This window comes from Gymnoscopelus braueri (genome assembly GCF_963280865.1).
Source record: "Gymnoscopelus braueri genome assembly, chromosome: 5".
Lineage (NCBI taxonomy): Eukaryota > Metazoa > Chordata > Actinopteri > Myctophiformes > Myctophidae > Gymnoscopelus > Gymnoscopelus braueri.
In genome coordinates this window covers 46,400,204-46,427,360 of record NC_137606.1, presented here as the reverse complement: position 1 = coordinate 46,427,360, position 27,157 = coordinate 46,400,204, and the positions used below count along the sequence as shown (strand labels likewise).

General features: G+C 40.0%; 1 protein-coding gene across 10 annotated transcripts; it reads right to left on the bottom strand.

Moving 5' to 3' along the window:
- Positions 1-5,272: 5,272 nt before the first annotated feature.
- Positions 5,273-26,937, bottom strand: LOC308085337 (uncharacterized protein). 10 transcript variants are annotated; one of them, XM_080428437.1, is made up of 23 exons: positions 26,802-26,937; positions 26,536-26,568; positions 26,125-26,427; positions 20,653-20,958; positions 19,349-19,648; positions 13,260-13,526; positions 12,260-12,538; positions 11,813-12,115; positions 11,460-11,720; positions 11,081-11,323; positions 10,531-10,647; positions 9,273-9,288; positions 9,073-9,170; positions 8,782-8,832; positions 8,467-8,677; positions 8,283-8,368; positions 7,977-8,027; positions 7,660-7,675; positions 7,468-7,565; positions 7,159-7,209; positions 6,972-7,025; positions 6,820-6,880; positions 5,273-6,729 (listed from the first exon to the last, which is right to left on the bottom strand). In XM_080428437.1, exons 1-22 carry the CDS (start codon positions 26,842-26,844, stop codon positions 6,849-6,851), a joined length of 3,219 nt encoding a protein of 1,072 aa, XP_080284563.1. In that variant the 5' UTR covers positions 26,845-26,937; the 3' UTR covers positions 5,273-6,729; positions 6,820-6,848. The 10 variants fall into 10 exon arrangements, 8 of the variants coding, with proteins under 8 accessions (XP_080284563.1, XP_080284564.1, XP_080284561.1 ...); XM_080428438.1 differs by having other exon boundaries at positions 5,273-6,880; positions 12,260-12,345; positions 12,433-12,538; XM_080428435.1 differs by having other exon boundaries at positions 5,273-6,880.
- Between the last annotated feature and the right edge of the window lie 220 nt (positions 26,938-27,157).

The following is a 27,157-nucleotide window of genomic DNA, read 5'->3' as shown; positions in this document are numbered from 1 at the left end:
CAAGCCGTACGCCGCTCTCGTGGAGCTGGCCCTAGCACCCTGGATGGTGGCCACCACATCGGGGGGCAGGCCACACAAACTCAGAGTTGCCCTCTCATGGGCCAAACCCACAGGTCTAGGTCCTGAGGGCGGGGGTGGAAGATCTCGTCCCCTGCCTGCCGCAGCAGGTCCCTGATCAGGGGGAGGGGCCAGGGCTCGTCGTAGAGGAAAGGAGATATCTCCGACCTCCACGCGCCCAACGCCGGTGCCACCAGTAACATTGACAGTCCGTAGAGTCTGACCCTCTCCACCGTCGAGAGGATCAGCTCCAGTGGCGGGAACGCATAAAGCAGTTCGTTCGGCCAACTGTGCGCCAAAGCGTCCAAGCAAAGTGGGGGGTCCCCTTCACCGAGAAGAACCGAGAACTCTTCGTGTTCTCCTCGGAGGCAAACAAATCGACCTGCGGTCGGTCAAGCCTGGCCCAGATCTGTTTCGCCACCTCCGGATGGAGAGACCAATCCGCGTACCGAAACCTGCCCCTGGACAACAGATCCGCTCCGCTGTTCAGGAGGCCTATGACGGTGGTCCGCTGAGACGGGACCAAGACGTTCTTTTGGACGGTTATGGTGAAACCCAGCAACGTCAAGTGGGAAACGGCCACTTCCGTGTTCCGCGCCACCTCCTGACTCGACTCAAGGTGCCATCTCCGATGGGGAGCCTCCTGACCCTGGGAGGACGTGGCTGCTGGGGGACCATACCCTGGAAGACTTGGACAGGGGCAGAGGAGGAGGCCTGACGCTCCTCCACCGGCGTCTGGAGACCGCACCTGGCGATGGCCCTTTCAAAGATGGCCGAGATGGGCTCAGGGTCGCTCCCGGTACCGGGCCTGCTGGAGGTGCTGGGGGCGTCAGCGTCCCTGTCCCCATACTCCCGGAGAGCAAGGAGGCCAGACAGCTACGGCACGAGGGTGGAGCCAGGCGAGGCCGTCGCCCGAGGCTGGGGCCCCGCAGAGGCACCAGGGACGGCGTCATGGACAGGGCTTGTCATGACGACCTCCCTAGAGTCCTCCTTGTAGGATGGTAGTTCTCCTTCCTCTTCTTCCTCCTCCATGTCACTCGTCCCATCAACCGCTCCAGAGCAGTGGTTGAGAAGGCATGAGAGGAGGGGAGGAAGAAGGCCGCTAGGCTGCTGTGCCTGGCGAGTACTGCCAGACACAGTAGTAGTGGGCGATGGTGAGCCGCGGCTACTCTGTGAGCGGCTAGTCCCGCCACTCACAGAGGTGTCGGCCGAAGTAGCACCGTGGTAGCGCTGCGGGTGGCTAGTCCCACCACCCGCGGGAGCTGTGGTCTGAGGTGGGCCCTTATTCGGACGCTGCGAACGGTGAGTACCACCGCTCGCAGCTGAAGGGCCTGTAGATGTGGGACGAGAGAGCTGCTACGGAGCGTAGCGAGGTCCGCTAGCCGTGTTAGCGCCGAAGGCCCCGCTGTCATCGGGTGTTGAGGTACTTCTCTGAGTACCGAGAGCAGGCAACGCAGTGGCCCGCATCTTCGGGGTGCGCCAGCGCGTTGTAAGCATGCGCTACTCCAAGGCAGGAGACGCAGGCGGGGTGAGGATCGTCGCCGAAGATCAGAGCCTCGCAGCCCGGGAGGCCACATCGACGAGAAGGCATGCTGCTCATGGTGATGAAGCTAAACAGCGCCGTTGTTAAGCGAGGCTAATTAGCCGCTAAGCTAATGATAGGGATCAAAGTTTATATTTTCTATTTGTATGTAACTCACATTGTGTTTTTACCTGTATTAATACTGACATATGCTTGCCCCAGAAAGGGCCTCCTAACACAAGTGCTTGCTTCCTTAAACATATTGTACTTTGACCTATGTGCAGATAATATACGCTGTGCAGCCACGTCTTCGAGGACATATGTATTACTCATTACACACTGAGCAAACAGGAACTTGTGAGTTCCTCTTTATGATATGTTATGAAACCACAAGATGAATAAAGGTGTCTCACGGAGAGGAGAAGTCAGAAGGTTTGTGGGTCTAGGAGGAAGCTAGACTGATCTCTCCGTGCAGCACGTAAAATTGAGCGCTCATTGAGTCCGTGTTGTCTTTGACTCATGTGTTGTTGGTTGTTGGTTGAACAAAGTGAGGTGTTATCAATAAAATACCCCACAGCTAACAAACACTGGGCTGGACAAAAGGCTAAACTAGCTTAGCAGCTAACTAGAGAAACGAGGAGAAACCCGCGGGCGATTTGTCCGAAGCGCCGCTTTGGGCTAAAGCTGGTTCTTTTCTCGAGGACTTGTCGTTTAATAATACTGTGTGTTTTAGTAGCTGTTGTGCAATGCGTGCAAAGTAGCTGAAGAGGAAATACTACATCACGCAAGGGCCTTTATAACCCTTCCGGCTGTATGAGGGACATCCGGTCGTCCAATGATTGTATTGTGTTAGCTCTGTGTATCACCAGGGGGTGCTGTTTCCCATAGTGAGTGTCTCACGGAGAAAGGAAGAGTAACCTTCTGGTACTTATTTAATGAATAAGGCACGGGATACACAGACGTGCTTCGGCGTACATAGAAAGTGGTCAGTCGTGTTGTTTATTACCGGGGGGGACTGATAGACAGACATGACAAGGACTTTAGCTGCTGTTCGTGGTTGTAAATAGCCACCATGTCTCTGCTACACTGTCAATCTCAAAGACACCTGATTTAATATCTTTAGGTCAAAATAAATAATATTTAGCTTGCCACCCGCCCTCTCCTCTGTTCTCGGCTGTCGCCGGGCCTGGAGCTGGGTGTGACTCCACACCTGTTGTGCGATGATAAATGGTGCATTTACTATATAGCACCTTTGTCCAAGACACTTTACAATGTGCCTAACATTCACCCACACATTCACAAACCGACACCGGGAAAATTAGGGGTCCGTTCAGTACACTTCGGCACTAACTCTGGGGTAGCCCAAGAAAAAAAAAGAACAGCCTCTTTTAACATCCATCAAATGAACCAGACAAGTCAGGTTACTCCCCTTTGTAGTACAAATAAAATAGTCTGTGGGACACACTCAGCCAGAGAGACTCATACTGAAACACCTGAGATCTATTTAGAGTGGGGTCATTCAAGTCAAGCAGACATTTAACATTCAAACAGGACATAGACATCAACACTCAGGGCTCATTCTGAGGCAATAAGTTAATACATGGACACATACAGTATTCATATACAGTATATACACATTTCACCACTTAAACCCTAGCGTCCCTGTTCTGGGACTAACATTCAGTGAAAATAACAGATCTATAAGCTCAAAACTCATTGCAACGTGATGCATTATGAACTTGTAAATCGGCTATTTTCATTGAATATATTTAGTGTGTGAAAACAGGCTATGGTTTAGAGCCCCTGGGAATCTGGTCAACTAAGTATTGGATTTATATGGATAAACCAACAACACAGTATTAGTGTACTGTAATGTATAGTGTATGTATATGTATAGTGTGTATGTGCACGTATACACACTTTAGTGCAGAATGCTGCTAAACTCTGTTGATAGAGTAGATAACAGGATGCTCTGCATATTATGGACATGGACATGAAAACACACCTTCCTGTGATGTTTTGTAGAAAGAACTGCCATCAAGAGAGAGAGGGGGGCGGGTCTGTGGAACAGCCACATATGATTGAAAACACAACTTGCGTCATCTTCTGTAGACAAACTGCCATCATAACAGAGGGAGGTGTCTGGAACAGCCAAGTATGATCCAGTAGATGGAAAGAGTTGTGGTTTATAGATGGCTCAGATATAGAACGTTTTCACATCTCAAAACCACAAAACAGTTTAATTTAATTTCACATCAACCATTAATCTCCTTGCTGATGTACCATGTTATATATTTTATACATTAAATTGACTGTAAACAGTTTATCTTGTTATTGTTAAAGGAGAATTCCGGACAAATTAAGTGTTATCTTTGATGTCTCGTTACTCACCTACCGATGTGAAAAGTAGCGTTCTTTTTTTTCATATATTCCCCTGTCGTCATTTTTTAAACACCCTCCGTTGTTATAATGGGAGCGTGAGGGTTAGTGAAATTCGTCTATTATAACCGACGCAAAGTTGTTTTTTTCACTACTAGTATTCATAGTAGAGTCTCATGATAGTCAAACATGCGTTGAAACTATCTGCGAGGCTGCCGTCAATGGCGAACGATTTAACACTGGTTGCTTGTTTCTTCCAGAACCTGGCAACTCGTGTTGCCAGATTCTGGAAACAAGCAACCAGTGTTAAATCGTTCGCCATTAACGGCAGGCTCGCAGGAATTTTCAGCGCATGTTTGACTATCATGAGACTCTACAATGAATCGTAGTAGAGAAAAAAATAACATTGCGTCGGTTATAATAGACGAACTTCACTAACCCTCACGCTCCCATTATAACAACGGAGGGTGTTTAAAAAATGACGACAGGGGAATATATGAAAAAAAATAACGCTACTTTTCACATCGGTAGGTGAGTAACGAGACATCAAAGATAACACTTAATTTGTCCGGAATTCTCCTTTAAGAACATATGTTGTACCCTGTTATATATTGTATATGTTAAACTGACTTTGCAACAGTTTATATAGTTAACATCTGCTATGTTACATATTTTATACATCAGAGTGGTTTTATATCATACTGAATCAGTGTTTATCAATAACAGTGCACACATTGAATGCTTATGAATGGGCGTGCAGCACCATGTCAGAACAACTGAACTGCTACTGTCAGACAGGCCATACTGCAGTCTGTTCATTCAAATACTGAATGAACATACTGGTGACAGTCGTATGGTGGTATCACATGCTGAAAATAGCTGATCTACAAGCTCACAACGCATTGCATCCGCCACACATTGTGAGCTTGTAGATTGGCTATTTTCAGTGACCTGTTCCTGACCTGTCACTCACTTCATGTCAATCTGACTGTACATTCCCATGCATTGGTTTTATATTGCATATCGTTGCTGTTGCGATGCAACACGTTTTGATCTTGTAGATCTGCTATTTTCACTACTTTTGTACAAAACTGAATGAAGTAGGGCATACATTTGAAAAAAAACATAAACAACATTTGGAGATACAAGGTTTCTACGCCGTAGAAGGCGATAGCCCTTGTTGATTAATAACATGTCACATAAAACAGTTACCCTGCATTTATTAGTGAATATTGTGCCTTGTATAAATCTCTTACCTTGCATTTACTGATTATAACATAATAAGATAGAAAGGAATAGATTGGTCATAATAATGATAATAAACTTTATTTTGTCTCGTCTTACAAAGCACTTCAAAAAGCATAAAATGTAAAAATAAAAACTACACATTACAAATATTTTAAAAAGGCTAATAATAAAAATATTATTTCAAAGCACATTTCGAAAAGGGCTTGCAAATTGCTTCATTAAAAACAAGATAAAACATATAAAAGAAAACTAGAAAAAAAAATATTTACAAAATATGAAAGAATGAAATGAACATAAATAAAAACAAACATAAAAAGGCACAGAAGGAAATCAGCATGGATAAAAGACAATCAAATAAACAAATTAAAGTAGGTTTTCAGAAGAGATTTAAAAGATGACAGTGACTTTGCTAGTCTTAGATCCTCAGGTAAGATGTTACAAAGCCTATAGGTTCCCTGACCGTAAAATGTCCTACAGCAGACGTTGTTCTCAAACTTTTTCATGTCAAGGACACACAAATGCATATGTATTTGGCTGCGGATCTCCCCCCACCCCCCCATCTGAAAATGTTTTGTGCCAGGGACCCCCCGAAGAGAGGATTTGTGTTTAAAAAAATCTAAATTATTCAACATCCTCCAAACATCTTTGTGATTTTTCCAAAAATATAAAGAAATAGAAAATGTACAAGCTTACAGCGGCACAAAGTGACGCACTGTGAGCTTGTATATCTGCAATGTATAAAATATGGATAAAGTGGTTAACATGCATGTGATGCTATTATCTAATTCAGCTGGGGACCCCTGGGGTTCCCCGGACCCCACTTTGAGAACCATTGTCCTACAGTACTTCTGAGATGACCCGTTGAGGATTATTACTATGGAAACCACAACAACACATCTGTAACACAACGTGTTACAACAGTCCTCATGGAATGTTTGACACAGAAGCACAGATTTAGATGTTTCATTTTACAGATTTACAGATATAAAAAACAATATGATTTTACAAGTCTACTGTATATGTACAACATACTATAGTAATTATCATCATGGTCTTGTGGAGCACCCACCTGCACCAAGTATGATCATTAAAGTATCACATACTGTACATGTGTACATATTGTAATTTAAAGGGGATGGGGAATGGGGATCAGTAAACAAAAAAACAGGGACTTCTATTCTCCTCTGGCTGTTATTATTAATGTGAATCCTAATTTATTACCATTTTCGTTCAAAACTGTCATGATTCAACTCAAAGCGGGGTTGCTTGCTCCATAGACACCAAATACAAATAATCTTTACGCCAGTTGTCTATATAGAAACAATTCTGTTTTCGGCAATTTCCAATTACTGTTTGAGAGAAAGGTTCATTAAAAAAAAGGCTCTGGGAATTGTCACATTTGATGTATAAAAGTGACAGTCAGTCCCCAGTTATGCCAGCACATAATACATTATTTCCAAGGTGATTTGACATATAAAACCATCTTTCAATTTGGGTTGTCCTACACATTTCTATCCGAGGACCTGAAACAAAGTTACAGTAAACATTTACAGGATAGAAACCCACTTTTCATTAACTCTCTGGTCTCTGGATTATATGATACTCAGCATTACCTCCACATCCATTATCAAAGAGTTCCCTCTTATGTAGACTCATTCCTCATTCCTGATGATTCTGTAATGGAAAATGAGTTGAAAGACAATTAGAAGCTTTGCAGAATGAGGGTCATATTTGAACAGTTTGATGAATCTGTTGGTGTATTCACCTTGCAGTTGTTTGCCAGAGTTTTGTTGTTCACCGAGTTCCATTCCCATTCCATCTATAAAAAAATAAAAATTAAATACACAGATATCCTGTTCACTGGAAATGTACAACCACTTGGCCTAAAAATATGAATAACTGTGGACAACAGTGTTGCATGACAGAGAACATTTAAACATTAGATACTGTACCGTTTTCATAGTCAGTAGATCGCTTGAGTACTTCATAAAAGCTTGTGTCGCCTAAAGGTAAACAATACACAATAAAGTGGCTTTTGTTTAACACAATTGAAAAATAGTTCTGTGAATAGTTCTGTGAATTAGTTGGAAAAACAAACACTGAACTGACTGACTTTAATGTACTTCCAAAAGGACCACTCATGGTTTAATGAATGAAAGAGATTTGTAAATTAGATGTAAATTAGGAGCCGTTGTCCATGTCAGAAAACATGTCAGAAGTATCCTAAGTCCTTAGCCAACATGATTGGTTCAAAGACCTACCGTGCTGCAGTGGGAGGTACACATCATCAGGAGCTCCACTTTCATTGGCGTTCTGGTAGTCAGCTGAGCCCTGATTCGTTCCCTGAGACTGAACGGGTCTGTAATTAAAAGATTACATATCATAAATGAAGTAGAAAAGAAAATCTACTGCTGTCGTGTTGATGAATAGACAGAGGTCAATACTGTACTTACCTGACACAGGCAGGATCTGTAAATCAAAAAAATATATATAACATAAATATTTGAACCAAATACAAACCTACAGGCATAATTGTTTGTCAGGGTTTGACAAGACTGTCCTGTGAACAGACAGTTGACAGAGGGCCATGCCCTCTCAAACCACTGAAAAGTTACTGTACTCAGCAGGGATCGATAAAACATTTCTAACAAATCAAGTGATAACACCTGAACCTGAACAAAATGATATTCCTAACATTCATATTCCACATTAAAATGAAATAAAATTAGATTACAATAATTGGATTGGATCTTTAAAAAGTATACTGTACAATTGTCATTGTCATTGGAGTGCTGGATTACTTCATCAATGCTGTTGTCACCTAAAGGTAAACATAAGCATTAATGTGGTGCTTATTTTAGTTAGGCCTATTTCAAACATGGTTTCAATTTAGTTAATTGTTCTGCTAATTAGGAAAAACACAAAACAAACTGACTTTTAATGTGCTTCCAAAAGGAACACTCATGTTTTCATAAATGAAGACGTATTTTTAAGTTATAATTAATTCAGTTTCAATTAGAATCAGTTGTCCGAATCAGAAGAACATGCGAGAACATGATTGGTTCATCAGACTGACCGTGCTGCAGTGGGAGGTGCACATCATCAGGAGCCCCAATTCGATTGGTGTTCTGGTAGTCAGCTGATCCCTGAGATTGGACGGGTCTGTAATAAAAAGTAAATATTTTTCACAAATGAAGTAGAAAACAAGATGGAATCTACTGCTGCCATGTTGAATAGACAAAGGTCAATACTGTACTTACCTGAAACGACCTGGATCTGTGAATAATACAAATGTATATATAACATAAATATTTGAACCAAATACAAACCTACAGGCATAATTGTTTGTCAGTTTCTCCTTAATGAGAAAGCCTGTTAATGTGTTGGTGACAATGTCCAACACTAAACAAGTTACTGTACTCAGCAGGGATTGATAAAACATTTCCAACAAATCAAGTGATACACCAGAACCTGAAAAAAATTACATTCCTAACATTCATATTCCACATTAAAACAAAACAAAAATAAAATTAGATAACAATAAATGGATTGGATCTTTAAAAAGTATACTGCACCATTTTCATAGTCATGTGGCTGCTGGATTACTTCATAGATGCTGTTGTCATCTAAAGGTAAACATAAGCATTAATGTGGTGCTTATTTTCAAACATGGTTTCATTTTACTTAATTGTTCTGCTAATTAGGAAATACACAAAACAAACTGACTTTAATGAGCTTCCAAAACGAACACTCATGTTTTCATAAATTAAGACGTATTTTTAAGTTATAATGAATTCAGATTCAATTAGAATCAGTTGTCCTAATCAGAAGAACTTGCGAGAACATGATTGGTTCATCAGACTGACCATGCTGCAGTGGGAGGTGCACATCATCAGGAGCCTCAATTTGATTGGTGTTCTGGTAGTCAGCTGAGCGCTGATTGCTTCCCTGAGACTGAACGGTCCTGTAATTAAAAGGTAAATATTTGGCATAAATGAAGTAGAAAACAAGATGGAATCTACTGCTGTCATGTTGATGAATAGACAGAGATCAATACTGAACTTACCTGACACAACATCGACCTGTAAATTAAAAACAATTATATTAACCATGCGTATTTGAACCTTAAAGGGGAATTTTGGCCCCCTTTTCTATGATGTTTTGATATCGTAGGATGAATGGTACAGTAGAAAAATGTCATAACTCCATCCCGGGTCCGCCACAGCGTAAAATGCGTGCCAATAGGCCTTGCGCCAGATCGTGTATTTTAATAGCCTTTTTTTTTTTTTTTGGGTGAGATCTGACGTTCATAGTGAGAGAACACTATGCAACGTGATTGTCTTGATTGTCACCGGAAGTCTCGCTAGACGAGATTGAAATCTTGAGATTTCAATCTCGTCTAGCGAGACTTCCGGTGGGGCGCATTCAAGACAATCACGTTGCATAGTGTTCTGTCACTATGAACATCAGATCTCTAAGGAAAAAAATTAAAATTAGAATTAAAATACACGATCTAGCGCAAGGCCTATTGGCACGTGTGGCGGACCCGGGATGGAGTTATGATTTTTTTCTACTGTAGGCCTACCATTCATCCTAAGATATCATAACATCATAGAAAAGGTAAGAAAACCATGGGCCAAAAGTCACCTTTAATATTGTTATGCCGTAGTACTGATTTATGGAGAGTTGCTCTGAGATTATAATCTGACTACAGACATAAAATGAGACAAGATAAGAAAACGTTTATAATTCCTAAGGGGAATTGGTTGACAGTAAATGGCAGCAGTCGTTCTAGATACAGAGAAAGCAAGAGCAGCATGTAATAAAGATCACAATGAAAGAAATATATCAAATAGATAAAAAGAGATTATGGCAAAAAATAATAACAATATAAATTCTTATAAATAACACAATTAATACAAAATAATGTTTGTGGTCTTAATGATAATAAAAAGGGTGACTAAGGTACAGAACCTCAACCTCCTCCTCAGTATGTTTTATGGAGAGTTGTAAATGGTGCATTTATATAGCGCTTTCATCCAAAGCGCATTACATAGAGTGTGCATTACATTCACCCATACACCGATGGCAGAGGGGAAACCATCAAGGCCCCAACCTGCTCATCGTGAGTAATTAGGGGTTCAGCGTCTTGCTCAAGGACACTTCGACACTAACTCTGGGGAGCCCGGGATCGAATTGGGAACCTTCGGTTCCCATCCGGCCGCTCTACCGGCCAATCTACCCCTGAGCCACTGCCTTATGAAGAATTGTTTAGTGATTATAATCTACCCTAGATGTGATCCATGTTATGTAGTCATTCTCACCTTCGGATGTTCTGTATCGACACAGGAGGACCAGAAAGATGGTCAGAAGAATCACAACAAGAAGTCCTACAATCAGTCCAATTATAAGTGTAGAAATCTGTTCCACAGGTCCAGACACTTAAGGATGAAAACAGCATTGGAAATAAAGGACTTAATTTAGCATTTAGTCTATATTCATAGTGTCTATACACTATGACATCATTGACAATTGCATTTGAAATAAATAGATTAAGCAGCATTAGAACATTTTCTTTTTGCTTTTACTGTAGGCTGTACATATGTCTATACGTATGTCCCAAAACAGGATTAAACTGCTGTTATAAACCTGGGAGACCACAGTCATGTCTGTTATTATGTAATAGTTTACAAACAAAGTGTGTATTTCTTTCATATAATTAAGACAATTTAAATGAGTGTCTTTTTAACTTTTATTCTGTGTACATTAACAACTGCAATACATGTAACTCAGAATTAGGACAAAGAATAGGGATTTTTAAGGGGTATACTGACTGTTCAAATAAATGAGAAAAGCAAATATCAGTATACTCACATGCCACTGCCATCCAGCTCTGTGGTGACTCTTCTCCAGAATATTTACACTTGTAGAAGCCCTCATCAGACTTAGATACAGAAGGTATAATCATCTCTCCATTGGTTTTAGTTTGGACCAATTCTCCATTTCTATAAAAGTCCACGTTAGAGAGTGACGAGTCTCTTTCATGTTTGCAGCCAAGGGTCATAGAAAGTCCCTCGGTCACAGGGTGAACAGGACTCACCAAAATAACAGGACCATCTATAAAACAGTTCATCGTTTTAAAACAGTCCATGATGTTAGGATTCACACTGAACAAATACAAAAGCATGTTTTTAATGAGTTGATGGAATGCTGCAGTATTGTTAGGTATAGTGAATGAAGGAACTGGACTCACCATGTACTGTGATGTTGACAGCATTGCTGTACTCTCCCAATCCAGACTCACACCAGTACACACCACTGTCATTTGTAGATATCTTCCTCGTCCATGTAGATTCATTCATTAATAGCCCAGATGATAACTCTTTTACTCGATCATTAAAACCCTTCATTTTCCATTCAGTAGAGTTTCCCTCACAGCTCAGTGAGACAGACTCGTAGATGAAGTGCTGAGTTCTGCTAGAACTCACTGTGAGAGAAGCTGAAGGATGGAGATCTAAAACACAACACAGGATCAGAGGTCAAACAAAGTATGTTTGAATGTCAGAAAAGGACCTTTATAAATGATGAATTATGAGTCACACTCACCACCAGACCACACAAACTGAGGTTCACTGTCCTCAGTGTAATAAACTGGGTCTCCTCTCCCAGCTTTACACACATATCCTCCTGTGCCTGTAGGACCATGAATGATGTAGGAACCGTCTACAGTCTCATTGTGGCTACCAGGTAAGAGCTCATAAGTGTAGGAGTTGTCTGATGGTTTAGGTACAGCCCTGTACCAGTAGAACCTCCAGCCTTCAGATGATTCTTTAACATCACAGCTCAGAGTCACTGAATGCCCAACACTCAACCATGAAGGAGACAAACCCAGAACAGGCGTCGGTTTGGCTGTTGGAAAGCACATTTCTTTGAATTTGTAAACATTGTTGATAGTCTGTTGAAGATATTTCATGCTGTCTTGTAGACGTTACCACTCCAATTCACAATATTCTCTTTACTTTTTCTATATGAAGGAGATATATTCTGACTTACCTGACACAGTCAATTCAGCAGCATGACTCCACCCTGTTGAAGACTGCTGGTCATTTTTGGCACGACCCTTGCACACGTAGACACCGCTGTGATAAACAAAGACACTGCTGATTCTGAATTCAGCCTGGTTTTCTGGTTTGTATGAAGCTAAGCTTGTTGTGATCCATTCATACTTCCAGTCTGTATCACTTCTCCCCAGTATCTCACACTTGAGAGTGATGGTCTCTCCTGTGAATATGTGAGACCAACTGGGCTGCAGTATCAAAACAGACCTGCCCTCTGTTCAAATAAAATACAATCCAAATTAGCATTCAAAAACTTCACTTGTCTTTCACTACAGGAAATAGACCGGAAGTGACTTGTGGTCCAAGACAAACAATATGAAAGCAAGAGACGCCATCTCCGGTTTACTTCCTATATCTGTGTGATGTAGTTGGCCGCGTCTTTGGGAGACCAGAAGTAGGTTGTGAGTATTAATTCCAGTGAGAGAAGTGAATGTGAATACAGCTTCTGACCCATTCTTTAGCCAAATGGTCACTGAACAAAATATGTGACGCATTCTTCACAAGCCATACATTTTCTGAACATTCTGACACTAAAATGGCATTTCTCAGAGAGACGAATCCAAAGAAATTCAACTTATCAATCTTTTTCTGTCCCAGCAACACGCTCGCAAGATCTAGCAACAGTAATCACAGGACGTTCGCAGGATCTGACATTAGATGGCGCTCGTCAGATGGCAAAGATTGCTAGTGGTGAAGATTAGGATGGCGGATCTTCCTAAAATAATTTGTTGTGGTCTTGGTTGTAATTGTCTGTATAACATAATGGAGCATTTGCTTTGCTACTGTTATTAAAATCAGTAATGATCCTGACTTATTCTACTTATAAACAAATAGTTAAAAAAAACACTATTCAGCTTAGCCCACAGCCACACTATAAAATATTTTTTTGTCTCACTGTATATTCTTTTTTTAGCAAAGCAAATTAAATGACTCACCAAGTTTGTCTATGGTGACTGCATCACTGTATTCAGTATAGTAAACTGGTTCTCCTCTCCCTCCTCTGCACCAGTAGATTCCACCTTCAGACACACTGATTGGTCCAGTAGAGTATTGAACACCATCTTGCATGATCAGTGAGTCCTTGTTATGTTGGTACCAGTAGTAGTTCCATTCAGATGAGTCCTCCACAGAGCAGCTCAGTGTAACACTGCCCCCTACAGGTATGTCTGTTTGGTCAGCTTTCAGTATGGCCTTTGGTTTTTCTGTTCAGATTTGGAAGAAATAAGAGAACAGGGTGCGGGGGGAAGAGAGAGAAAGATCAATAAAAACAATGCATCTACATATTTACACATAGTATATCTATGCGGTATGTACCTGAGGTTAAACATAAGGTGCGTGAGCATAGCAGCAGATACTGTACATGATATGGATGTTAGTTAAGGTGCAAATAAAATATCAGTGCGCTTTCAACTGAGCTGTTACTACTCTGAACTTATTCAAGCGGTGAAACCAGTACAGTACAGTCTCTGATGGGCCTTTTTCCTCACATGCATGGTGTGTGTCCCACTTGAGCTCCTCCTTGATGTGTACTCAGAGGAACTTGAACTCGCTGACCCTTTCCACTGCATATCCATCGATGAGGATGGGCACATGCTCTCTCCACGGCTTCCTGAAGTCCATAATCTTTCACTCTCTAACAGGTTTCACTGTGCCATTTCCTGGTTGTACACACTGTTGGCTGTCTACTTTTTATGGTGACTTACTGACAAACATAGATGACCAGATCAGGTTCCTTGTGGTTAGAGTGTCTTCCCTGAAATTGGGAAATCGATTCCCCGGCCGGGTCATACCAAAGACTGCAAAAATGGAACCCAATGCCTCCCTGCTTGGCAATCAGCATCAAGGGTTTGATTGGGGTAAGTCCCTGCGACATAATAGCGTCATGTCCATGGGGTGTAGTTGTACATCCAGCCGCCTCACACTACAGCGATAGGCTCCTGCCCTATGGGCCACATGACTTAGCCTACTTACTGACATATAGACGCACATAACTTTGTTCAGTTAATAATTGTTCTGTTCTACATTATACCATAAAGTAGAGGTATGGGCTAATAAATGACTTGTTGGCTTGGTTGTATCAAATAAAATAAATAAAAATCAAACTTTATTTATAAAGCACATTTAAAACAACCGAAGCTGACCAAAGTGCTGTACAAGGTAGAGAAACGAAGCATCAACGCATCAATAAGCACCTAATTGGCGCACAGACAAATACAGTGCATTGTTAACACATAATACACATTGATTGCCAAGATCGCATATATGCGTTTTTCAAATCCATCGCTTGATTGCCGCAATTCTAAAGATCGCATATATGCGTTCTTTGGAATTTTCATTGTTTAATCTGTGATCGCGGTGTTCTGTGAATTTTTCATCATCAGTTTCGTTTTCTGTTTACATCACACTCACCGGGTTCCGGATTCATGACGCAGATTCCGTTTCCGGTTCTCGGAAAGGCCTTTTTTAGGCATTTTAGGCGAGAATAGGGAAAAACACGTTTTTTCAGTGAATGGAGAGAGAGAGAGAGAGAGAGAGAGAGAGAGAGAGACATGGAAACGGAATAGATTGAAGAGAGAGAGAGAGAGAGAGAGAGAGAGAGAGAGAGAGAGAGAGAGACATGGAAACGGAATAGATTGAAGAGAGAGAGACAAGGAAACATAATAGATTGAAGAAAGAGACAGATGGAAGCAGAATGGATTGATTGGACATCTCAACCTATTGCCATTAACAGGAATCGAACCCTCAACCTTCGGATTGACAGGCTGCAACACTACCTATAGTGCTATAGCTTTGTCCAGGCTGAGCTTGTCTGTTGAAGATAAAAGTGAACCAGTGAAAGCAGCCAATCTACAAGCTCAGAAACACGTTGCTATCTGAAAAGTTGTGAGATTGTAGATCGGCTATTTTCAGAATGAAGTATGTCATACATTGAAAAGACATAGTCTCAAATAAGCATTTCAGGTTATCTTTAACAATTGCACACATGGGGGCGCGAGCCAATGAGAGCGTGAACACACACGGAAAGACCATAAATAAGGGACAGACACACAACCCAAGCACGGTGATATAGTAAGCTCCACTTGGTCGGGGGCCTCCTTCCGCTTTCGCAACAATCATGTTGTGTGCAATGCAACTTAAATGAAGTCTGCATTAAGTGAGGCTTGAACTGGCAACCTTGAGGTTTTAAGGCACACACTTAAGCTAGAAGCCATTGGAACAACACACCTGACCTGGTGAATGAGAGAGAGAGAGAGAGAGAGAGAGAGAGAGAGAGAGAGAGAGAGAGAGAGAGAGAGAGAGAGAGAGAGAGAGAGAGAGAGAGAGAGAGAGAGAGAGAGAGAGCGAGAGAGAGAGAGCGAGAGCGAGAGAGACGGAATAGATTGAAGAGAGAGAGACACGGAAACATAATAGATTGAAGAGAGAGAGAGATGGAAGCAGAATGGATTGATTGGACATCTCAACCTTTTGCCATTAACAGGAATCGAACCATCAACCTTCGAATTGACAGGCTGCAACACTACCTATAGTGCTATAGCTTGGTCCAGGCTGAGGTTGTCTGTTGAAGATAAAAGTGAACCAGTGAAAGCAGCCGATCTACAAGCTCAGAAAGAACGTTGCTATCTGAAAGGTTTTGAGATTGTAGATCGGCTATTTTCAGAAAGAAGTATGTGATACATACTTCATACCCTCTCAAATAAGCATTTCAGGTTATCTTTATCAATTGCATATGTATTAATTGACACAATTACTGGTAGTGTCTGTTGATATTTATAAGTATTTCCGTCCATTATGAACCAAGCCTCTGTGTCCCGAACTACTCTAGATCACTGGTTCACAAACCATTTACCAATAAAGGCATTTTTGTGTCTCCTCGGAACGAAAACTAGTGAAAGTAGCTGATCTACAAGCTCACAAAACGTTGCTATCTGAAAAGTTGTGAGATTGTAGATCGGCTATTTTCACAATGAAGTTTGTCATACATTGCAAAAACATACTCTCTCCAAGAAGCATTTCATGTTACCTTTAACAGTTGCACATGCATTAATTGAGAGAGAGAGACATGGAAACATAATAGATTGAAGAGAGAGAGAGAGATGGAAGCAGAATGGATTGATTGAACATCTCAACCTACTGCCATTAACAGGAATCGAACTCTCAACCTTCGGATTGACAGGCTGCAACACTACCTATAGTGCTATAGCTTTGACCAGGCTGAGGTTGTCTGTTGAAGATAAAACTGAACCAGTGAAAGCAGGCGATCTACAAGCTCAGAAACACGTTGCTATCTGAAAAGTTTTGAGATTGTAGATCGGCTATTTTCAGAATGAAGTATGTCATACATTGCAAAAACATACCTTCTCAGATAAGCATTTCATGTTATCTTTATCAATTGCATATGTATTCATTAATGCAGTCTCGTTGTTTGCAATGCACTTTAAATGAAGTCTCCACCAAGTGAGGCTTGAACCGGCAACCTTGATGTTATGAAACATTCACTTAAGCGGGAAGCCATTGGACCAACAGACCTGATCCAGTGAAAACGGAGGTCAAACAGATGATACCATTTCACGCAAATAACCGAAGAATCCTGGGTTTAAGTGTTTTTCAAACTGCTCAAAATTGCGGACAATCTAAGGGCGGAGAGAGAGACATGGAAACGGAATAGATTGAAGAGAGAGAGACATGGAAACAATAGATTGAAGAGAGAGAAAGATGGAAGCAGAATGGATTGATTGGACGTGTCAACCTATTGCCATTAACAGGAATCGAACCCTCAACCTTCGGATTGACAGGCTGCAACATTACCTATAGTGCTATAGCTTTGTCCAGACTGAGGTTGTCTGTTGAATATAAAAGTGAACCAGTGAAAGCAGCCGATCTACAAGCTCAGAAACACGTTGCTATCTGAAAAGTTTTGAGATTGTAGATCGGCTATTTTCAGAATGAAGTATGTCATACATTGCAAAAACATACCCTCTCAAATAAGTATTTCAGGTTATGTTTAACAATTGCAAATGTATTAATTGACACAATCATGTTGTGTGCAATGCAACTTTAATGAAGTCCGCATCAAGTGAGGCTTGAACTGGCAACCTTCAGGTTGTGAGGCACACGTTTAAGGGAGAAGCCATTGGACCAACAGACATGAACCTGTGAAAATAGGATATCACACAGATGATACAGTTTCACGCAAATAGCTGAAAAATCCTGGGTTTAAGTGTTTTTCAAACTGCTCAAAATTGCGGACAATCTAAGGGCGGAGCTTACTGGTCAACGTGATACATGTGTTCCTCATGAGTCAAGGCACATGTGTAAGCAGGTTTAATGGCTGTCGGCCAAACGAGGCATGACTTTTGCCTGTTTAAGTTTGCACTTTCAAAAAAATCGCTATAGCGCCCCCCTTTGACCAATTGGAGTAAGATTGGTTTCAGTAATATTTGGAATGACCCTCAACATTAACGCAAAGTCTCAAAGAAATGTGAGTCTGCATGTATGTGTTAGGGGCAGATGAATAATTGTCATAAAACTGCAATATTCATTGGCTCATTAAAGCTTCATTTCTTCACTTATGGAAAATCTTTTGCACAGGTTTGTCGGCATAGGTCCAAAGTTCATGTGTAAAACGTTTCGTGCAGATTACTCAAAAATCCCAGGAGGAGATAGGTTTTAACTGTTTTTCATATAATTCAAAATGGTGGGAGATCTAAAGGTCAGAGGTCAAAAGTCAGAGGGTGAAAGTTGTTCAGCATGAAGAGACGCATATGTGTATCCAAGTTTCATGGCTGTAGGTCAAACAGGGCATGAGTTGTACCTGTTCAAAGTTGGCATTTTGCTATAGCGCCACCTTTTGACGAAAGATTGTGAGAATTATTTCTTGATAGTTTTTCATGACCATCTACCATATGGCCAAGTTTCGTAAAAAGCGACAGCACGGTTCAGCCAGAACTGCGAAAAGTGGCAGAAACAGAATACTGCCAATCTTAAAACAGGTCCAGAGCTGAGCTCTGGCCCCGTAATAAAAATATTCTCTCTCTCTCTCTCTCTCTCTCTCTCTCTCTCTCTCTCTCTCTCTCTCTCTCTCTCTCTCTCTCTCTCTCGCTCTCTCTCTCTCTATATATATATATATATATATATATATATACAGTATATATATATATACAGTATATATTAGGGGTGGGACGATATGGGTATCTCACGATACGATATTAGGCCCTCGAAAACAATAATATCACGATATTCGATATATTGCGATATCACGATGTATTGCATGAAATTTCACCAACGATATATCACGATTGTCCTTGGATTCAATTCATAAACACATAAAATAGCACCAAACAGTTCAAAATCATCATCACACAAATACAGAGTCGGGAAAAAAAACGTATCACAAAAAGAATAAAATATATATATATATATATTTATCGCGGGAGGAAGTATCGTGATATATCGCGATATCGATATATCGTCCCAGTATATATACAGTATATATATAGATATAGATATAGATATAGATATATAGATATAGATATAGATATAGATATATTATTATTATTATTATTATTATTATTATTATTATTATTATTATTATTATTATTATTATTATTACAGTAAAACCCCATTCTGATAGTAATCATTGCCATTGAGTGTTTGAAAATGCATTTTCAGGTCTGGATACCAATTTTATCCAATCAGAAGAGAGAACTCATACAGGATGCAGTATAAACAAGTGAAATGTGAAGTGATGACACAATGACCACACTTTAAACTGGAACAATATAACATTGAACCTGATAAATGGGAACTCCCCCCTTGATTGGCCAAAATTGACAACCCGCCAGAAGATTTATTTTCTAATTATTAAATGATGGAGAGACCCCGTTACTCATTCTGTAGCAATGATTACTGTCAGAGCATATGTAGAGCTTTAACTCATTAACAAAAACCTTTATTACTTATTACTTATAAAGAAACATACTCGGACGGACAGACAGACAGACAGACAGACAGACAGACAAAGTACCTGAACAAATCACCTCCTGTTGGCGAGAGGAAGTATAAGACTCCTTTGTTACACACTGCCTCAGTGAAGATTCATACCCAATACAGGTAGATGTAATCCACCATACAGGTTGATCTGTAGAACCAGAACTCTTGTCTGTTGAAACAGCAGGGCCACATAACAGCTGTCTACACACTACAGATGATGACTTCAGGTTCCAGTCAGACGAACCATCCACTGGTCTCCACTCTCCCTGGTTTTTCATCTCCAGCTTACCAGTGCAGTTACTGCTTCCTCCCGCCAACCTGACATCATCAGGTTCTGTACAGTCAGACAAAATAGAATTAGTAGTAAAAAAATAAATAAAATAAAAATATTCTCTCTCTCTCTCTCTCTCTCTCTCTCTCTCTCTCTCTCTCTCTATATATATATATATACAGTATATATATATATACAGTATATATTAGGGGTGGGACGATATGGGTATCTCACGATACGATATCTGTGGCGATATTAGGCCCTCGAAAACAATAATATCACGATATTCGATATATTGCGATATCACGATGTATTGCATGAAATTTCACCAACGATATATCACGATTGTCCTTGGATTCAATTCATAAACACATAAAATAGCACCAAACAGTTCAAAATCATCATCACACAAATACAGAGTCGGGAAAAAAAACGTATCACAAAAAGAATAAAATATATATATATATATATTTATCGCGGGAGGAAGTATCGTGATATATCACGATATCGATATATCGTCCCAGTATATATACAGTATATATATAGATATAGATATAGATATAGATATAGATATATAGATATAGATATAGATATATTATTATTATTATTATTATTATTATTATTATTATTATTATTATTATTATTATTACAGTAAAACCCCATTCTGATAGTAATCATTGCCATTGAGTGTTTGAAAATGCATTTTCAGGTCTGGATACCAATTTTGTCCAATCAGAAGAGAGAACTCATACAGGATGCAGTATAAACAAGTGAAATGTGAAGTGATGACACAATGACCAGACACACTTTAAACTGGAACAATATAACATTGAACCTGATAAATGGGAACTCCCCCCTTGATTGGCCAAAATTGACAACCCGCCAGAAGATTTATTTTCTAATTATTAAATGATGGGAGGCCCCGTTACTCATTCTGTAGCAATGATTACTGTCAGAGCATATGTAGAGCTTTAACTCATTAACAAAAACCTTTATTACTTACATAAATTACATTACTTTTAGTTTGGTTGTAAAATAGTAATCCAAACCTAAAGTTTGACTAATACCTGAGCAGGTGAGTCCAACAGCCTTGTCACATGAGCTGGTGATTCTAGTTGAGCCTGAGGTTCCACAGTCCAAGAGAACCGACTCACTGCCTTTGCACTGGAACTCTTCGGTCCACATTGGAGCCCTCACTTCTCCATAGAGTGCCCCCTGTAGGACTGAAGGAGCCCCACAGCCAAGCTCCCTACAGACCACCTCTGCATCCTGCTGGTCAAAGTTTCCTTCACACACTGAGACCCACGACTTATTAGACTTCACCTCCACTCTGCCTGAACACAAACTAGTCCCATTCACCAACCTCACAGACTCTGAAGAGAGAGAGAGAGAGAGAGAGAGAGAGAGAGAGAGAGAGAGAGAGAGAGAGAGAGAGAGAGAGAGAGAGAGAGAGAGAGAGAACGGACAGAGGGAAAACTTTTATTTAAGGGGAATTTTGACTCACGGTTTTCTTACCTTTTCTATGGTGTTATAATATCCTAGGATGAATGGTACAGTAGAACAATTTTATAACTCCATCCCGGGGCGGCCCCAGCTAAAAACGCATGCCTATATGGTCCTTGCGCTAAATCGCTTATTTTAATAGCTTTTTTAAATTATTATTTTTGTGAGATCTGACGTTCATAGTGACAGAACACTATGCAACGTGATTGTTTTGAATGCGCCCCACCGGAAGTCTCGCTAGACGAGATTGAAATCTCAAGATTAAGTACATAAAGAAGTACATAAATACATAAAGTACATAAATCCATTATGGTTGCAACACATCAGAGACAATTATTGTACACCTGCACTCAAAAAGAGAACGATAAATAATGTAACGCTAAAGTCTTAGCCAGTTGGAATGGGATCTGAAAAATCTGACTCATACATTGATCACATGGCCCCAGAGATAACGTGTACTGGTTTGCTGTGAGTTTTGGACAAAATCTCAAGGAGAAGTAGCAAAAAGGGTGTTTTTCGGCTGAAAATCTTGTATCTTGTATGGTTGCGTCATGATCCAAGGAAACCAGAAACAACTGACATTTTTTTGATTGTACGACCTACTAGGCATGTAACGATTCACTCAACTCACGATACGATTCGAATCACGATTCGAGGTTCACGATACGATTTTTCACGATTTTTAAGCACATTTATTTTCCAGACAAATTACTGAAAAACCTTGATTATTTCTCTTACAAAAATCATGTATTTTTAACTGTATTTTCTCTTATCCTCTTTTCAATATATGAAATTAAATAAAGCCTTTTTATTATTCATGAGGTACATGCATTAACTGTAAGGTACACATTAAGACAATACACTTTTTTATCTGTAAAATAATAACTTTAAATATATAAGTATTATGAAATAAATGAATTTTAAAACATATATCCCAGATGAAATAAAGAAAACCTTCAAATAAACAAATTAAGGCTTAGCCTTTGTTCCAAGCTTGGGATTTACAAGTAATTTTTTATTTATGCTATATTCTCAGCATTCTGTAGGCTACAACACATTTATGTGATAAGGGAAACTGTTTTAAACTGCTCCAAATGAGATTAGATAAGAATTAATTGATTAATATCCATGTAATTCGCTATATATCTGAAAGACAGTGTTGAAAGGAGTTTGACGTTGTCAGCAGCAGAGGTGGACAAAGTACTCAACCCCAGTACTTGAGTAAGAGTACAGATACTCCTGGTCAAATTTACTCTACTACAAGTAAAAGTAGCTCAGTGAAAATGTTACTCAAGTAAGAGTAAAAAAGGAATTGCTTTTAAATATACTTAAGTATTCAAAAGTACATGCTTTTAAAAATACTTAAAGTACAAGTAAAAGTAAAAGTCCTTTGAAGTCCTCGACCCGTCGGCAGTGACAATGATGTCCTCTGTGTTAAATACAGATACTTTTGTTTTCTTGGCATAGAGCTTGAGGCAGATATTCCTGCACTTTCTAGTGCTAGTAGTAGTTTCTTTACATTCTCTGCTGTGCCTGAGACTCAGGCAATGTCATTTGCATAGTCAGTAATCATGATGGGAGTTACTAGCTTATCAATCTATCAATCAATTAATCAACCTATCAAACTTTATTTATAGAGCACATTTTCAAACAACCTCAAAGAACAAATCAAAGAACACATAACATGTATAAAACACATAACATATATAAAACACATAACATGTATGCATATAGGAGAAAGACACAGACCGAGATTGTACATTTACACCGATGTACACAGAAGGTAGTAAATGTTAGATAGGAGTGAAAATAGGAATATCAAGGAGTGGATGTTAAAAGCCAGAGAGAAAAGGTGAGTTTTTAGTAAGGACTTAGAAGACTTAAAAGACTTGATGTGGGGGAGATTGTTCCACAGCTCTGGGGCCGTCCACGCTGGTCCTCGGGACCAGCGTGGACCCAAGTGCCTCAAAAGATTATTATTTTCTCATGAGGAAATAACAGCAGTCACACATGAGTGACACATCGCTGACAAAGCTGCACTCAGATCACATTAATTATATTCCAGTTCTTAATGTACTTTGGTGGTAAAAAAAAATCTATTTGGTACAAATTCTCAGATCCCGGGCCCTCAACTGTGACCATTCAGCTTCAAAGATTAGGACATGGAGCTAACTTTAAACTGAGGCCATCTGTTGTAAACATGTATTTTTTAAATGCATAGAGCTGTCATGAAGGGCGTTTTGATTACCGTGATTACACATATTTTTTCACCAGGTATGGCTTCAGGTATTTCTGATTAAGGGGTTAAAATTTGTGTGTGTGACTTGTTGTTGAGTACCCAACCCACCCAACATAAATCGGCATCCATGCCTGCAGAGATGGTGGTTGCAGAGAGGAAGGTGTTTGCAAGGCATGTGGTTAGACATCAGACTATCAGTGCTAGACATGATCTACAGCCTTCTTTGTGACCACATCCTCTGCTCTCATTAGAGCAGAGGATGTTTCATATCTACCCACACGCACAACCGTTAACTTCACCTTGTCAAAACAAGATGATGCCGACATGCGCAGCAGAAAACTTCACCCTGTCAAAACAAGATGGCACAGAGACAAGTCGACTTGCTTTGTCTCCAAACACACAACCTTTGATTTCCTATACTAACACATCTGGTCAAAATTCATGTCAGATCCTGTGTCTAGGTGAGACATGACCTTTGACACGATCTAAATGTCTCAATAGAAGAGCAGGGAGACAAAATAAGTTATATTGTATTAACATACTCTACCATACAGATTGGACAAAATTACATTTTATTCATTAAAAAAAAGTTACATAGTGCCTCTTTAAGTAGATTTAAGTATATTTGTTATCGTACATGCTTTTAAAAATACTTAAAATACAAGTAAAAGTAAACGTAGAAGTACATTTCTTAATTTGTATATCAATGAATTGTTGTAATGTTTTCAAAATGAATGTATATTGTTTCAGAGAAGTAACACTCTGAAACCACCTGCACTCCATGCGCTGATGTGCTTGTACTGTAGAACCACTACGTTATACAAAGCCTGCAGAAACACCTATAAAAAGGAAAATAGAAATGACTGAGGAACCAGAACTAAATACTTTTACTCCCATACACCCATACAAAATGCAACAAAGAGGCGAGCGGAGGGGGAAGCCAGAAACACGGCTAGTGTGAGAGCAGAAGTGTGGCCAATTGCATTTTAGTGAAGAAAAAAGAAACAGCCAACCTAAAAGTACTCAGTACTTTACAGCCTTCTTAGAAATGTAGTTGAGTAAAGTCAAATATTTGTCTTGGAAATGTACTCAAGTAAGAGTAATAAGCATTTAAAAAAATCTAATACTCAAGTAAAGTACAGATCCTCAGAATCTGTACTTAAGTACAGTACTCAAGTACATTTACTCCGTTACTGTCCACCACTGGTCAGCAGTCTGATACAATTGTTAAATTATTAAATTAGATTATTATTCATTGTACTCTGCAGCCGCACCGAGGCGCTCCAGAATTAGCCGTTTTCATTAGAAGCCTTTCAGTTGTATGTTTCCTACAGAGTTTAAATCAGACAGGCTAACAACAGCTAACAACATTGTCAGACGGGGGAGGGGGTAAACGGTATAGTTTGGGCTATTCATCAATCAAATAAACAGGTTTACATGCGATGCACATTTCCCTCTTTATGCAGCACTATCACCTAGTTGTTTAGATTTCATAGTCTGAGAGGACGTGAACCCCACCCTGCCGTTCACAGCCTGCCGTTGAGTGAGTGAAGAGACCCAAACGTAGGCAGCTATGGTGGCCCTGAGGGGACAAAATAGTAGGCGGAGAATAAGGAAGGGAGTCTGACTCGATTGCGCCCTCTGCTGGTTGCATCGCGATGTATGTTTTTATGAGATCGATTTAAATCGTCACCAGTTTGAATCGATTTAAATCTAATTTAAGTTATAGGCCAAAACGTGAAGTGGGCTGTTAGGCTATAGCGCCACTATGATGATGTTTGAAAGATTTGCAAAAATCAGCCTCCTGGTGGCGCTATAACAGGCCGATGTGAAAGATTTGGGGCAGAGGTTTTTCCATGGCCTCCAGGGAGTGTGTGTGCAAAGTTTTAGCTGCTCACAGACGGACAGGGGCGAAAATATTGTCTCGGCCACACCTTCGGCCTGGTGGAGACAATGAATAACTATTAAAAAAAACGAAGGAATGATTAATAAATTAAAGAAAAAATAGCAAGTAAACAATGCTAATCATCATCAGTGTACTTAGTGGGTAGAGAGAAGGCGGTCTCAGAACTCAGAAGGTCACCGGTTCCGTCTTCCGGGCACCCCAGTACATAGTGGATAGCTTTAAAGCACAGCTCAAGACCTATTTCTTCACTCTTGCTTTTAGTTGATTTTTAAATCTCTGTGTTGTTATTATATTATAATATATATTTACAGTTTATTATTATTATTATTATTAGTATATGTGTTAAGGTGTCCCTGAGCCTGCTGAGAACTGCACCCCCTGAACGCCTCTGTGCAGCTACTCCGTACTACTATAATCGGAAAGCAGCTCTCAGTTAGTTAGTTTGTTGTTATAGCTAGTTAGATAGTTAGTTAGTTAGTTAGTTAGTTAGTTAGTTAGTTAGTTAGTTAGTTAGTTAGTTAGTTAGTTAGTTAGTTAGTTAGTTAGTTAGCTAGTTTGTTGTTATAGTTAGTTAGTTAGTTAGTTAGTTAGTTGATATAGCTAGTTAGTTAGTTAGTTAGTTAGTTAGTTAGTTAGTTAGTTTGGGGTCCAGTTGCCACAAAAGGTCAGGCCTTTTTGTCAGGCCGGGTGCACTGACTTTGCACAGACAGACAGACAGACAGACAAACAGACCGTCCGTCCGTCCGTCCGTCCGTCCGTCCGTCCGTCCGTCCGTCCGTCCGACCGACCGACCGACCGACAGACAGATAGACATATAGACAGATAGACAGATAGACAGATAGACAGATAGACAGATAGACAGATAGATATGTAGAAGTCATTGTTTGTTACCTGAACAGATCACCTTAAGTATAACAGAGGAAATACTTTCATCAAGGGAGTTTGTTCCACACTCCCTTAGTGAAGACTCAGATCCAACACAGGAAGATGTAATCTGCCATACACGTAGATTTGGAGAATCAGAACTCCTTTCTGTTGAAACAGCAGAGCCACAGGCCATCTGTTGACACACAACAGCTGATGACTTAAGGTTCCAGTAATCATCATGCACTGGTCTCCACTCTCCGGTCTCCTGATGTTTCATCTCCAGTCTACCAGTACAGCGACTGGTTCCTCCCATCAACCTGACATCATCTGAATAGAGACAATATAATAATAAAACAGCTTAAGACACGCAGAGAAATAGAGACTGACACTAAAAAAAAGTCCACTTTAGGCCTATCCACTTTAAACTTTGTTTACCTGTTGAGTCCTGTGTTGGTTTAACCTGGAGAGCTGAGGAGACACATTTTAAAAGAATACATTCAATGTAATATAGTACAAGGATCCTTGCTGTGATTAATTTGATTTGACCAAGCTTGACGTACACAAAAGCGAATTTTGTGTACGTCAAGTGTACACAATGCAGGCATCATGGCACGCTCTGAAGAATCTCTTCTTATGATCAGATATGTGTTTTGAAATAGACATCAACCAACAAATGTCATTAAAACAGAGTCTTACTGTACCTGAGCTCCAGACCACGATGAACATCAATAGTATTTTATTCATACTGTTTTTATCTGTCACTACCAAGACAGCTACAGGGATGTGGTGCTGTTATACAGACTGTCTTGTTCACTGTACAAGCCTTTATGTGTTATGTGGCTCTTCACTTTTCACGTTATGTCAGGAAATGGCACCTTCTCTTCAGTAGAACACTGTGACGCAATAGAGAAACCACATGAAAACAAATACATTTTCACACAAAACCAGGATTAAAAGACAAGATGCGGATAACATTGTTGTGGCTCCATTTACATTTTCATATTGACTGCATCAACTTAAAGTGACATTTTAATCAAAAAATATCAATTTGAGAATA

Coding starts and splice junctions, on each gene's coding strand:
- LOC308085337 (XM_080428435.1), bottom strand. CDS start 26,844: ATGAATAAAATACTATTGATGTTCATCGTGGTCTGGAGCTCAG. Junction 19,649..20,652: donor TGTTGGACTCACCTGCTCAG/GTATTAGTCAAA, acceptor CTGACTGTACAG/AACCTGATGATGTCAGGTTG. Junction 6,881..6,971: donor CTCTGGCAAACAACTGCAAG/GTGAATACACCA, acceptor TTTCCATTACAG/AATCATCAGGAATGAGGAAT.